This window comes from Mastomys coucha, unplaced genomic scaffold (assembly GCF_008632895.1).
Source record: "Mastomys coucha isolate ucsf_1 unplaced genomic scaffold, UCSF_Mcou_1 pScaffold21, whole genome shotgun sequence".
NCBI classification, from domain to species: domain Eukaryota; kingdom Metazoa; phylum Chordata; class Mammalia; order Rodentia; family Muridae; genus Mastomys; species Mastomys coucha.
Window position 1 is genome coordinate 35,278,877 of NW_022196904.1, and position 14,161 is coordinate 35,293,037.

A 14,161-nucleotide genomic window follows, 5' to 3' on the forward strand; every position below is an offset into this window, starting at 1 on the left:
AGAGAGAGGTTGGGTGAAGAAGGTCATAAAACCAGCTGACTGTGTCAATGTGTGACCAGGTATCCATGCTCTCTTGCACATCCTAAAAGATGCCACTCTGTCTTGGGCCCAGAGACCAACCAATTTCCTCAGAGCATTCTTCTATTGTAGAGCAGCCCTCCTTTCTAGGGTTGGGCATGGAAGATAGCATTCTCTTCACTTATTGGCCAGAACCCCTAGTCAGGGTGGCATCTTTCTTCCTATTGGCTAGCTGTTAGCATGTTCTTCCTGTGAGCTAGCTGTGCTCTTCTCTCCCAGGACCTGGCTTGGAGCCACTTTTTTAAAGCATCGATCTCATTTCTGTCTTTTAGGGTGACTCTGGAGGTCCCCTGGTGTGTGGCGGGGTTCTTCAAGGTCTGGTTTCCTGGGGATCTGTTGGGCCGTGTGGTCAAAAGGGCATTCCAGGGGTCTACACGAAGGTCTGCAAATACACGGACTGGATCAGAACAGTCATCAGGAACAACTAAGTGGCTCCCTCGGTCTGCACAGAGCTCTGCTTAGGGACCGGACCATTGTGACCCTCAGAGCACCAAGGTCTCCTTCCTCGCCACTCTTGAAACCTCGAGTCTACCTATAGCAGTAGAGAGGGGTCTGTACAACTGTCTGGAATAAAAGTTACACAACCAAGGGAAGGGGCTGCATCTGTCTGTTTAATATCCAATAGAAGACGGGAAGAAAAACAGAATGAGTGGGAGTTATTGCTGGACTTGGTTGCATAGGTCTGCGATTTCAGTACTCTGAAGAAAGGGGAGGGGGATCAGGAGTTCAAGGCCATTCTGAGTTTTATGAGACCCTCTCACAAAAATAAACATCCAGGAGTAATGGTAGAGGTCTTTAGTTCCAGTGCTTGACAGGCTGATCTCTGGGTTTGAGGCCAACCATGTCTACAGAGTGAGGTCTAGACCAGCCAGGGCTATGTAATGAGAATCTGTTTTAAAATCAAAAGTTTGGGCCTTAAATTTATTACTATTATTATTATTATTGTAGTTATTATTATTATTATTATTATTATTATTATTATTATTATTGATGTATATGAGTATTTTGCCTGCAAGTATGTCTCTGAGCCACATGAATGCAGTGCCAACTAAAGCCAGAAGAGGACATTGGATTTGGAGCCCCTGGGACTGAAGTCACACAGGGTTGTAAGCCACTGTGTGTGCACTGGGGATTGAACCAAGGTCCTCTAAAGAGAGTAGCCAGTGCTCTTAACTGCTGAACCATGTCTCCAGCCCCAGCTTTTGGCCTTCTCGTGAACTGGATATAAATGACCAGAGTGGGGGTGGTGTGTTATACCTGACTGCAACCATAATATCCATCTGTTTCATCTGCTATGGAAAGCCTGTATGTTTTATTGTGTCAGAGATGGTCCAAGGTGAGTCTGGAGATGAAACAACCCAGCTACAGTTGTTGGCTATTCCTGCCCCACTGGTCCTGTCTCCACATTCTCTTCAGAAGGCAGAAAAGAGGGCCTTGCTAAAAAATACCTAAGAAGGGACCTAGTGTGCTGGGGACCTGGTATGCTGACCCCAAAGCACAGGATGGTAGCCTTTCCCAGCATCCTCCTGGCATCTTATCCCCCACTCCACCCCAAGGCAGGGCAGGCACCCCCATGTCACAGAGTAGGGAACTGAGCTTCCCTGGGGTGGAGTCACCTGTCCCACGTCACCTGGGTAGGAAGAGGCAGAGCCCGTAGGGTTTGAGGCCAAGGCAGGCTGCCGGCAGAGCCTGGGCCTACTCCGCCTTGCCCCACATCTGGCTAGGAAAGAAAGGCAAAGGAGGCCTACGGAAGAAAGATCTAAATGAAAACATAAGCTAGGAGAACTGAGGCTTCGAACCTGAAGCTATCTAATGAGGAGGCCCAGGAGGCTGAAGAGTGACGGGAAAATATCTACAGAAACCAGTAAGTGCCGGAGGCCTGGGCAGTGGAGACCAGGGAGGCGGGGAAGGGTCAGCAGAGAAAGGAGACCCACAGAGGAGCCCTGGGGCCCCTGGCACACCCGCTGAGGTTTCTCTCTCCTTTCTTGAGCCATGACTGTCACAGGCCCTGACCTGCCTCCCCCCACCGTCCTGCCCCTACCCCTTCGACTGGCAAGCAGCCCTGCCTCTGTGACACCTCAGGTACCCCCTTCTCTCTTTGGAAAGGAGAAGGGAGGCCAAGGAGACCACTGGGCCTAGGCTGTGAGTAGGAAGAGACCCACAGGAGGAGAGACAGCAATAGAGACCTTAAGAGAGGAGACAGAGACAGGCACAGTGGGAGGCCCAGAAAAGAATGGTACAGACGTAAAGCTGAGACAAGAGGAGACAAGCAGGGACAGAAACCTAGAGACAAAGAGACCAAAATCACACACATAGAGGGGAGAGAGAGATGTGGGGTGCCTGAGACTCTGAGACCTGCTGGAAACAAAAGAAGAGGAGACCACAGGGAAGAGAGGGGCTCAGATAGGTGACATCCTGTCTCCCAGACCCCAAGGCTGCCTTGGGAGGGCTCCCACACAACCCTCTCCCAGAGCAATAAGTCAGGACTAGAAGCCAGTCATCCCAGCACCCCCCTGTGGGGGCCAACCCCTGCCTGCCTGCCTGCCTGCCTGCCTTCTCACCAAATGCTCAGACCCAACCTGCTGCAGCTGCCAACCACACCCTTTAGAGTCCCCATCCCCAGAGCCCAGGAATGAATCCAAGAGAGAAGGGAAGGTTCCCCCACCCCACCCTCATCCCCACCCCCACCTTCACTCATTCCAGAAGACTGCCATCCTAGAAGCTAGGCTTCTACTGTCCCAGCATGCATTTACCCCTCTGATCTGTCCTTGGAAGATGGGGAGGGACTTGAGGCCACACTCTGCTTCTCTCTGTTTCTCTCACCTCCAGACTGATGCCCCCAAACTCAAACTCAGTGACCTCTGTCCCCTTAGGTGGCTTCGTCCTGCCCTTCTCTCCCACCCCCGCCAGCTAGGGCAGCTGTAGGCACCAGCTGTCCCTTAGCCAACCACACCCAGCCCAGTCCAGCTGTCCTTCACTGGAGTTCAGCAAAGTGGAGGGAGGGACTTCACTGGTTGTGGACAGACCTCACAGGTCCCCAATACTCTGCATGTTGGGACATCAAAAATAAGGTCCTTACCCAGTAGGTAGCCCCTTCTCTTTGTCCTCCCATTTGTGGGGCTCCCAGTCGTGGAACAAGTCAGATTCTCATGGAAGGACGAAGAACATATTCTCTAAGATTTCTCCAGGGGTCTTCCTTCTCCACGGGCGGCTTAAATCGAGCGAGCAGGGAGCCTTGCCCAACAGAGCCCCTCCCAGCAGCTTTGTTGTTCTCACTATCCAGGAAGCTGCTAGCCTAGATCCAAGCCTCTGCCCAAGGCCACTCTAGAAGCAGAAGGCTTTTCTTACAGGCTTGGGGATTGGTGTGAGAACCAGAAGGTTCCCCCGAGGGAAGGAGGCAAGTGGTCTGAGAAGCAGAGAGACCCAACAGGTGACCGCCTCTTAAAGTGATTAGGCCTCCCTCCTTGTCCCCAGGGGAACCTGGAGCCCGCCCTGGCTTACTCCAAACCAGGATGATTCTCCGATTCATTGCACTTGCTCTGGTAACAGGTACGGTGAAGCTTAGAGGGAAGGGTGGGGCCTCCCTCTCCTATTTCTAAGCACCCCCCCCCAACTATGGTGATATCTGCTTGGAGAACACTCCCATGAACTAGTCTGAGCGATACCAGACATAATCAAGTGGGTCTAAGAGGAGGAATTTGGGGGGTGGGGGCTGGGTCTCCTCCAGATCTTAGGACAGCCACTAATGACCTGGAAGCATAGTCTTATGCCAGCACATGACAGCTGGGAATGAGAACATCTACCCTTTTGCTCCTCCGACTCTCATTTCTGGGGTCCCTCTACCAGTCTACCTCCTCTTATGCTTGTATCTTATCTTTTGCCCCCTTCAGGGCATGTAGGGGGAGAGACGAGGATCATCAGGGGTTATGAGTGCAGGCCTCACTCCCAGCCATGGCAGGTGGCCCTCTTTCAGAAGACACGACTTCTCTGTGGGGCAACCCTCATCGCCCCCAAATGGCTCCTGACAGCAGCCCACTGCCGCAAGCCGTGGGTGCGGGGGCTGGGGCGGGGCTGGGCGGGGCTGGGAGGGGGCTGGAGATGGAGAGATGGATGGAGAGAGGGTCTGGGGCCAGAGAGAACATATCGGGGGTGGCAACAGTGAAGGGAGGGATTGGGTATGGTGTGGTGTTAGCATGGATGATCGAGACTGGAGAGGATAAAGTAGTATTAGTGTGTACGACTGAGGCCTAGTTGGTCTGAAGATGGAGGGGTTGGGGATGGAGTGGCATTAGTTTGTATGATGACGATCTAGTTGGGTTGGTGATAAAGGAGTGAGGTGGTCTTAGAATGGGTGATGGCCTTAGTTAGGATGAGGATGAAGGAGTGAGTGATGGTGGATGGGTCTGGGTGTTCACAGGTACAATTCATCATCTCTCCCTCCCCACCCCTGCCCTGTCCCCCTACATTTCTACCTCTGACCACATTTCTCCCATCTCAGCCATTACGTGATCCTCCTTGGGGAGCACAATCTGGAGAAGACAGATGGCTGTGAGCAGAGGCGGATAGCCACTGAGTCCTTCCCGCACCCCGACTTCAACAACAGCCTCCCCAACAAAGATCATCGGAATGACATCATGCTTGTGAAGATGTCATCTCCCGCCTTCCTTACCCGAGCTGTGCAACCACTCACTCTGTCCCCACACTGCGTCACTGCAGGCACCAGCTGCCTCATTTCCGGATGGGGCACCACGTCCAGCCCCCAGTGTAGGGGCTCCTGAGGGAAACGTGATCAGGGTGGGAGACGGGATGTGGGGAAAGGAGGCCAGATGAATCTTCAGAAAGATCAGAGTCACTCAAGAGTCATGGTTACCTGGGGCATTCAGGAGAGGGATGAGCTAAAGGGAAGATGAGAAATTCTGAGACTGGGACAGGTGTGAGACAGGCGTGAGACAGGTGTGAGATCGATGCGATTCCAAAATCTATAACTTTCCAGTTGTGGGATCTAAAGCAGGTGGCTTTACCCCTCTGAACTTTGGTGTTTTTTCTAAAAGAATAATCATATCCACCTACCACAGTGGGGTCAGAGGTAATGCATAGGGGGCAAGCGGTAGGAAGAATTTACTCATAGCATTGCTGTTGCTACAGTTACGAGCATAGAAATGGGTAAGGGCAAGGATTGTCCCAGGTGCTGGCTACTGTGGTGGTGGGGTTGGAAAATCAGGTGATCGCTGCTCACACCCTCCATGGCTGTCCCCACAGTGCGCCTGCCTCATTCCTTGAGATGTGCCAATGTCTCCATCATCGAACACAAGGAGTGTGAGAGGGCCTATCCGGGCAACATCACAGACACCATGTTGTGCGCCAGTGTTCGGAAAGAGGGCAAGGACTCCTGTCAGGTCAGCAGGCAGGGGCTGGGTCTCCAGCCACATACCCATTCCAACCTCTGTCACATCTTTACTGACATCTCCAGCCCTGACAACAACCATATCCAACCCTGCCTCCCCATGCTTACCCTCATCTCCAACTCTATCACCCATGAAGAACCTCTGGACCCTAACTCCATCTATATTCTCACCCAGAATCTCACCTCCATCTCCCAACCTCTCACTGTCAACCTCTTCCTCCACCTGCCTTCACCCCCATCCTCACCCCCTCCCAAGCACACCACTTGATTCTAACAGGTTGTGTCTCCTCTTGTACCAGGGTGACTCTGGAGGCCCTCTGGTCTGTAATGGATCTCTTCAAGGCATCATCTCCTGGGGTCAGGACCCATGTGCAGTCACCAGAAAGCCTGGTGTCTATACGAAAGTCTGCAAATACTTTGAGTGGATCCACGAGGTTATGAGAAACAATTAGAGGGGGCCTGCTTCCCTCTGCCCAACCTCCCCAACCTCTTCTTAATGCTTTGACTTCCCTTCCTTCTGCCCTAAGAAGTCCTCAGCTGGGACCCTTGCATGTACTCTCTCCAACCTACCATGAGTATAGTATTGGGATGCTCTAACTTGATGATCGACCTGCGGCTTGGAATCAAATCCTGACTTGAACTAAATTGTGACTCTGGATATGATCATCACTGGTTTTGTTTGTTTGGTTGTTTTTTGTTGTTTTGTTCCCAGCTTCGAAGACAGTCCCTGGCATATTCCAGGGTTTCAATAAATATTTGTTAAATGATAAATGATTCTACTGAGTGCCAGCTGCATATTAATCCTGATCCAGAGGCTCTTTAAATGTCATATGTGTTTGAGAATTTGCCTGCATATTTGTTTGTCTGCCACATGCCTGCCTGGTATCTGAGGAGTCCAAAGGAGAAGGCAGATCCCCTGGCTGCCATATGAGTGCTGGGAACCAAACCCTGGTCCTCAGTAAGAGCAGCAAGTCCTGTGAACTGCTGAGCATCTCTCCAGCCCTCCCCCTCCAAAGATCTTTCAAATGTTACTATCCAACTGAATGCTCGCAAACCCCTAGGAGACTGGTCCTATTTTTCTACCCACTTTGCAGACATGAAAGTGGGCACAGACAGATGAAGGCACATGCTCACAGCCACACAGCTGAGACATGAAAGTCTGGAGGATTTAAAAGCCCAGTAGCTCTTAGTTAGCAACTCGATATCACATTAAAGCTCAGTTCATTTTCTTTTTATGTTAATTTTAATTTTTTTTTAGTTTTAGTTTAGTTTTGCTTTCCATTTATTTACTCATTCATTTTTTCGGGGATGGGCAGGGAGAGGCTCATGCCATGGTGCACACGTGGAAGGCAGAGAGCAAACTGCAGGAGTCAGTCCTCTCCTTCCACCATATGGGGTCCAAGGACCAAACACAGGTTGTTAGGCAAGCATCCGTACCCACGGATGGAGGCCATCTTGCTGGCTAGGCAGAAAAAACACACTCTCTACATGAGAAATTGTACATGCAAAAGTGTAATCTCAGTGAGTGTGTCCTCATGTATGGAGTAAGAGGTAGAATATGAGGCTACCATCATTTTCCAAGTGCCAGATTCAGTTCACGGAGGCCAGTGTTGACTGGTGTCTGCTAGCCAAAAGGAAGTCAAAGGACACAAAAGCAGAAAGGAAATTCCTGTCATCTTTAACACATTTTGAATGCTCTGTAGCTCTCAGTAGCTGGTGGCTGGTACAACATAATCACTGTAGCAAAAATCTGGACAGAGCTGAGCCAAGCAACCTCTGAAGTTAACACAGTTCTCGACAGACAAGATGCCTCAGGTAACACAGACATTCTGTTCAGCTCTTGGGGAGAGATGGCTGGAACTAGAGAGGATCATCTCTAGTTGTTAGGTGGACTTGCTTGCCGTGTGACCTCTTATGAGTCACAGCCCTCTCCGAGCCTCCTATTCCTCACCCAAAATGAGGGTGTCAGCCAAGGTGATGTGGCCTGTCCCTTGATGTGATTCACTAGCTCGTGTCACCTGAAGACACACAGGGAGGGTACAAGATGCTCACACACAGGCTTAGCACAAAGCTGCAGCTTCCCACCCCCACCCTCTAAGCACATGCTGAGACACAAAGAGCCTACTGTTTCTTGGTTTAGACACTTGGGAGTTTGTCTGTGTTCTTCCCACTCTTTCCTTCTGCCTACTTGAACTCTGCCCACCTCCCTCTTCTTCCGCATTCTGGCACCTGTCAGCGCATACCTTGCCCCCTCTTTGTTTCCCCTCTTCCTTTCTCCTCTCCATCACTCACCATCTCGTCACTCACCATCTCATCACCCCAAGCTTCCAGAAGACATAGCACCCCCCCCCCGCCAACTTCCCACCACACCTGGGAATACTTCTCAGAACAGGGCATGGGGGAACCCCCAAGAAAGCCAGCTCCAAAAGGTATTCTTGTCACTGGCAGAAGCCTGTATTCCAGGGCCCCTCCCAGAGCAGGAATCTGGGGCCCTGGTTGAATGCCAGCCCCACCCACGTTATAATTAGGGAGAGGGAAAGAGAGGGAGTGAATCCCTAAGGGGAAGGGTGGGGGGAAGCTTCCGGGATCTTGGGGGTTAAAAGGGAAGGTCTGGCCAGGGGTCCCTGGTCAGAGAATCGTTTGCAGCCCTCACTGCAGGGCAAGAGACACTTCTGAGTCTCCTCCTTTCTTCTTACTGGCGACTCTCAGGTGAAGCGGGATGCACTCCACCCTATTGGGGTGGACGGCAAGAGGATGGGTGGAGACCCTCGGGCAACAGGCAGGAACTCTTTCTTAGCCCTGATTTCCCTGCAGTATGGGGAAGTCCCTCAGCTCTGAGGTTAGGAAGAGGTTCCCACAGGCTCTGAGCAGGACCCCTACCCACCCACGAAGGAGTGTGGAGCTCAGCGTGGCTGGTGGCCAAGAAAGGCTAGATGCACAAATCGCTCCCTTCTGGAGGAGCAAGGACTGGAGTCTTGGGAGGCCTGTGGAGAGGGCCCCACTGAAGTGGTTCAGGTGTGCTGACGCAGGGGGTCTTGACCAAGCATCTGTTTTAGTCCTCCACTCTAGCCTCTGCAAGCCAGGTATCAGCTATGAGGGTCCCGCTTCTTCACCTCTCCTCTGCCTCTGGCTCCTTGTCCCTGGTGAAGCTGCTGCTGCCGCTACTGATGGTGCAACTCTGGGGTGAGCCTGGGGCCGGGGGCGACAGGAGGGAAGGGCCAGGACCGGAGGTGGAGGGAATGTTGCCATTGCAACCATAGTCAGCTCGCCTTCCTGGGGGCCTGGCACCCACATGGACATCCCAAGTAGGATCCACCCTCGGGTGGGCTCTGTCCCCAGATGCCGCGCCCAACTGTTAAGAGAACCCAGCCCCTTCGTTCCATCAGCTTCTCCACCTCTCTGCCTCTCCTGCCTTGCCTCTTCACCTCTCCTGCCTCGCACGCCTTCTTCTCACCCCTTGGAGACCCATTGCATCCCTCCCTCTTCCTAAAGGAGGTGCTACAATACTCCTAGCCTGCTGTGCAGTGTTGGAGCACCTTCCCATCCTTGGACTAGACCTTCCCTTCCCTCTTGCACATCCCTTCCCATTTGTCTAGCGCCTTTCAGCATTCTGGCCCAATTTCTTGCTGGAACCTTGTCTCTGTCTTCTCCTCATCGCCGCACTGGTTCCTCATTGCCCCACTTCGTGTCCTGTCTCCTGCTCCCCACTGCCTCACGGTGTGTTCTGTCTCCTGCTCCGTGTTAACTGTTCCCTTTACCACCTCTTTGTATTCTGCCTTCTTACTGCTCCACGGTGTCTCTGCCCCTCTGTACCCCCCTGATCGTCCCTTACCTAGCGCACTCCCTCTGCACCGTGCTCTGCCTAGGCTCGCATCTGGTCTCAGCCCTGTAGGTTAGATCCCTGCCTTTCCTGAACACCCACACACCCCCACCCCCAATCCGACTCCCACTCCATCCTCAGCCCTGGGATGTCTTAGTCCCATTCTATTCTAACCCCTCTTGCCCTTTCATTCCTCAGCGGCTGGTTCGCAGAGTTCTCTAATTTTCCCACGGCTTGCAACTCAGCTCCTCCCTCTAGGGGCCAATCCTGAGAAGTGCAGCACTAACCCGGAACCTAGTCTGGGCCGGGTGAAACCTGATCCCTTTGTCCCGCTTCTCTGTCCAGCGGCTCAGGCTCTGCTGCTCCCGGGAAACGTCACGCAAGTGGACCTCGAGGACTCCGGCGCCCTGTGCACGCGTGACTTTCATCCCTGGCAGGTCTCCCTCTTCCATAACCTCCAGTTCCAATGCGCGGGTGTCCTCGTGGACCAGAACTGGGTGCTCACAGCCGCACATTGCTGGAGAAATAAGTAAGGAACCACTCAGAGGAGGAGTGGGGAGGATGGGGCCCAGGCACTCGCCCAGCTTTCGGTCAGGTTAGGGGTGGCAACCATCCTACAAAAGAGGCAGGATCCAAGCTGCAACGCCTGAGCGGGACGTTGCGAGCCCATCGTGCCTGTCCATAGAAGCCAGGGCCTATTGTAGTCAGTATTTAAGACCTGTAGCCCCCTCATATGCCTGCAAAGCAGGAAGAAAGGACCAGGTGACACGAAGAAAGGAGAAGAAAGGAGAGGTGGGCATACCAAAGAGTTGAGATGTTCAGCCTTCAACCCTCAAACTCTTACTCTTTTCCCTCAAACCCAGGGTTTTCAGTCCTCAACTCTCCTCCCTCACAACCAGGGGTCCAGTCTCCAGCCTCTTCCATCAGTCCCTGGGCATCAGCCCCAGCTCCTCCCCGAGATCCTCCGATCTTAGGAGCCCACTTCACTTCTCCACCTTCTAACCCAAGGACTGAGATCAGGCTCTGTCTCCATGAAGGCTTTGCCTTCATCAGACTGCTCTTCCTCCCCCACAGGCCTCTGAGGGCTCGAGTCGGGGATGACCACTTGCTGCTTTTCCAGAAGGAGCAACTGCGGTCAGCGAGTTCCCCTGTTTTCCACCCCAAGTACCAGCCTTGCTCAGGCCCCATCTTGCCACACCGCTCAGATGAACACGACCTCATGATGCTGAAACTGAGCAGTCCTGTGAGGCTGACGTCCAGCGTGCATCCTGTGCAACTGCCCTTTCGGTGCTCTCAGCCAGGGTCTCAGTGCCAGGTCTCAGGCTGGGGGACCACCTCCAGCCGAAGAGGCAAGAACTGGGCTGGGAGAGTGTACTTTAGGGAAGAGGACTGGACTCTTGGGTTTGGGGAGGACCCTGTGGCCTGGGTTCCTGGGTCCAAAGGGAGAAGGGCTTAGTGAGAGCTAGATCCTCGATCTGAGGGAGCATGATTGAAGCCTGGATGTCTAGGTCTGAGGGAAGAGGCTAGAATGTGAACCCTGGCTCAGGAGACTCCAAAGGCTGGGGTTGGATTTTTGGATCTGAGATTAGAGGGATGGAGTTTATAGTCCTGAATCAGGGGAAGAGGGCTGGAGTCTAGACACTTCCATGTAAGGTCAGAGAGCTGGGGCCTGGACCTCTGAGTATAGGAGAGAAAGGTTGTGGCTAGACTCCCAGGTTGGGGGTGGGAAGAGGGCTGAGGCCTGACTTCTGGGTTTGAGAGAAGGCTAGGATCTAGACCCCTGAGTTTGAGGGAGGAAACCTAGGGAGGACCACAAGGGTATGAATTTCTGTGCCTAAGGGTGGAGGGGTGGGGTTAGGTTCCCTAGATATGCAGGAGGAAGGCTTGGGGCTGGATTCCGGGGTCTGGAAGAGAGGGCTAACTGGTCCCTGTGTGACTGCCCTGTTCTCAGTGAAGTACAATAGGAGCCTGAGCTGTTCCAGGGTCACTCTCCTTAGCCAGAAGCAGTGTGAGACCTTCTACCCAGGTGTGATCACCAACAACATGATTTGTGCTGAGCCGGATGGAAACCAAGACTCTTGCCAGGTAAGGACAGATCAGCAAGCAAGTCCATCTCCTGGATGGGGGTGGGGTGGGGAGGAGTGGGCAGGAAGACACTGAAAGAGCTGTATCTGCTGTCCCTTCCTTCCTTCCTCCCCAATCTACAGTCCTCCCTACTCTTTACCCCCTTTCACAACCCACTTCTTCAATCCATTTTTCACCCAGCCAACCCCTATCTCTTGATCCTTCTCAGTCTTCTCATGTTGGATGAGCCAGTTCTGGCTGCAAACCCATCTCATCTCCATTGTCATCTCCCAACTTGCCAACATCACCTCTGTATCCCCTTACTACCCCAACTTCTAACATATTTCCAGCCCCAGCCCAGCGTCTTCTGCATCCTAACCCAACAGTAGCCCTCCAGGCAGTGGCAGCTCTCACCTCATGGTATCTCCTTCCTCCCATCCCCAGAGTGACTCCGGTGGCCCCCTGGTGTGTGACGACACCCTGCATGGCATCCTCTCATGGGGCATTTACCCATGTGGTGCTGCCCAGCACCCAGCTGTCTACACAGATGTCTGCAAACACACCACCTGGATCCGAAGAACCATTCGTTCCAAATGACCGGCTTCTCATACCCTTTATCCCCACTCCATCTGTCTGCCCCTCTCCTCCTTTCATGCCTGCCCACACCTCCGAGAATGTACCCTCTTCCCTCACCCCCTGCCCACCCCTGTTCTCTGCTCATAAATGCTCCAACCTGGGCAAGTAAGATGACTCAGTGGGTGAAGACACCAAAATGAAGCCGGTGAAGAAGTCAAAATGGCGGCTGAGAAAGTTCAAGTACCCCAAGGAAGCTGGCAGTCCCCGAGTCTCTAAGAGAAGTTACCTGCCATTCAACCTGGCTTCCTCTACCTCCCTCCTCTGTGTGACTGGGACAAGCCTGGTAATCTCTCTCTCTCTGAGCCTTGGTTTCCTTGTCTGAAAAATGGGGACAATGAATTGTCTACCTCTTACATATGTTGTATGGAGACTATGATGGAACGTGCCTGTGTGTATGTGTGTGCATGTTTATGGTAACTGTCACAGAAACATGAATACCATCTGGTTATTGCTGATTAAACACTACCCAATCTGACCTCCAATGTGTGCGCCTCTGTCTGGGATCAGAGCCAATGAGCTTGCAGAGGGCAGCCTTCATAGATAGCAGCAGCCAGGAAGAGTCTGGCTCCACACTGCCTCCCAGAGTCCTTTCATGTTTTAAGGACCTCAGTTCCAGTAAAACTGGATTTCATGATGGTAGACTGTGCAGTAGAGTTGGAGACTTTTGGGTTTTTTTTAATCACATTTATTTTGTGTGTGTGCATGCCTGCACGCATGCGTGCACGCAGCATGGAAGATGTGTGGCGGTCAAAAGCAGTTGGTTCTTTGTTTCTTCTACCCAGAGCTGAATTCAAGTAATCTGGAAGTGAACACCTTTACCCACTGAGCAATCTTCACAGATCTTCTTAATTTACAGAAGCATATAGTTATTTACACGAATGAATGTGAGCACATGATGCATAGATGTCAGAGGACAGACCACCTCAGGAGCCAGTTCTTCCATTCTAGGCACTGAATCCAGGATGTCAGGCTTGGTGGTGTCTTTACCCACGGAGTCATCTTACTTGCCCAAGTTGGAGTTTATTGTAAGAAATTTTTAACATAGGTTTTAAGCAAGAGGGTTAAAAGGAAGAGGGGCATTTTGAAAGAAAGCAGGGCACATCTAAAGGCATGGGCATGGCCTTCTTTCTGTTATATTTACATATCTGTTTGTTCAAGTGCACAGTGTTTGTGTGTGTGTGTGTGTGTGTGTGTGTGTGTGTGTGTGTGTGTAGATCAGAGAACAATTTGTGGGAGTCAGTGCTCTCCTTCCACTGTGTGGATCCCAGGGATCAAACTCAGGTTGTAGACTTACCAGCATGTGATTTTACTCACTGAGCCACCTCATCTATCCCAGGAGTGTGGGCTTCTCAAAGAACAAACTCGCTGGTTTTCACAATAGTCAGAATGAGCTTTTCAATGGGTTTTGAAGTAAGCATCATATATATATATATATATATATATATATATATATATATATATATATATATATATATATATATATATATATATATGTATATATATATATATATATGGTTATATCAATAGAATTGTGCCATTATATCTAAATGAGATCATAAGGTGGCTGCTAGGGTCATCTGGTGGGACGACAGCAGAGATGGTACAACTTCCAATCAGGAGGACTTTCGAAGGTAGTTGCCTACAATGTTGACAGTTAACAGTCTCATCTCTGAGGGACTCAGAAAATTCTTAGACGAGGAGAGAGGCCAAGCCCAGGTCAGATACATTTTGTCCTTTGGCCTGGATTACTTTGACTCTAGGATTCTTTTCTGAAAATGTTTCTATACAAAAGAAATATTGGACCAGTCAGTTAGCTCCATGGGTCGCACAGATGTGGGGAAAGAGCAGACGCTGCAAATTGTCCTCTGACTACCACACCTACACTGTGGTGTGCATGTGCAGGAATACACACAAAATTAACAAACGTATAAAAGAGAAAGGTCTGGAGAGATGGCTCAGCAGTTGAGAGTGCTGGCTGCTCTTCCAGAGGACCTGGAATCAACTCCTAGCATCCACACAGCGGCTCACAAACAGCTGTAATTCCAGTTACAGGGGCTCCGATGTTCTCTTCTGGATTCCAGGTACTCGTGTGGGGTATACTCATGCAGGCAAAACAATAATACACATAAAATTGCAAATATTTAAAATATGGGCTGATG

General features: G+C 51.6%; 3 protein-coding genes across 5 annotated transcripts in view; all 3 read left to right on the top strand.

Annotated features, from left to right (window-relative positions):
* Klk12 (kallikrein related peptidase 12) overlaps positions 1-671 on the top strand; it is a 32,588-nt gene extending 31,917 nt beyond the window's left edge. For both annotated transcript variants that reach the window (XM_031386322.1, XM_031386323.1), the window contains exon 6: positions 351-671. In XM_031386322.1, the coding sequence (XP_031242182.1) occupies positions 351-506 (156 nt within the window). In that variant the 3' untranslated portion in view covers positions 507-671. The remainder of the gene's footprint in view (positions 1-350) is intronic.
* Positions 672-1,702: 1,031 nt separating this feature from the next.
* Klk11 (kallikrein related peptidase 11) lies at positions 1,703-6,253 on the top strand. Its single transcript, XM_031384292.1, has 6 exons — positions 1,703-1,942; positions 3,553-3,627; positions 3,969-4,125; positions 4,577-4,842; positions 5,338-5,474; positions 5,782-6,253. Exons 1-6 carry the CDS (start codon positions 1,891-1,893, stop codon positions 5,932-5,934), a joined length of 840 nt encoding a protein of 279 aa, XP_031240152.1. The 5' UTR covers positions 1,703-1,890; the 3' UTR covers positions 5,935-6,253.
* A 1,785-nt stretch (positions 6,254-8,038) lies between these two features.
* Positions 8,039-12,477, top strand: Klk10 (kallikrein related peptidase 10). Of its 2 annotated transcripts, none has more exons than XM_031386325.1 (6): positions 8,039-8,191; positions 8,539-8,665; positions 9,648-9,831; positions 10,377-10,651; positions 11,254-11,387; positions 11,811-12,477. In XM_031386325.1, the coding sequence occupies exons 2-6, from the start codon at positions 8,575-8,577 to the stop codon at positions 11,961-11,963; spliced, it is 837 nt and encodes a 278-aa protein (XP_031242185.1). In that variant the 5' UTR covers positions 8,039-8,191; positions 8,539-8,574; the 3' UTR covers positions 11,964-12,477. The 2 variants fall into 2 exon arrangements, with proteins under 2 accessions (XP_031242185.1, XP_031242184.1); XM_031386324.1 differs by having other exon boundaries at positions 8,152-8,261.
* The last annotated feature ends 1,684 nt before the right edge of the window (positions 12,478-14,161 follow it).

Bases quoted from the DNA above. Each gene is read 5' to 3' on its own strand.
- Klk11 (XM_031384292.1), top strand. From the start codon at position 1,891: ATGAGGAGGCCCAGGAGGCTGAAGAGTGACGGGAAAATATCTACAGAA. The intron at 3,628-3,968 runs GTACGGTGAAGC...TGCCCCCTTCAG, and splicing joins TGCACTTGCTCTGGTAACAG to GGCATGTAGGGGGAGAGACG. The intron at 4,126-4,576 runs GTGGGTGCGGGG...CTCCCATCTCAG, and splicing joins GCAGCCCACTGCCGCAAGCC to CCATTACGTGATCCTCCTTG.
- Klk10 (XM_031386324.1), top strand. From the start codon at position 8,202: ATGCACTCCACCCTATTGGGGTGGACGGCAAGAGGATGGGTGGAGACC. The intron at 8,666-9,647 runs GTGAGCCTGGGG...TTCTCTGTCCAG, and splicing joins ACTGATGGTGCAACTCTGGG to CGGCTCAGGCTCTGCTGCTC. The intron at 9,832-10,376 runs GTAAGGAACCAC...CCTCCCCCACAG, and splicing joins GCACATTGCTGGAGAAATAA to GCCTCTGAGGGCTCGAGTCG.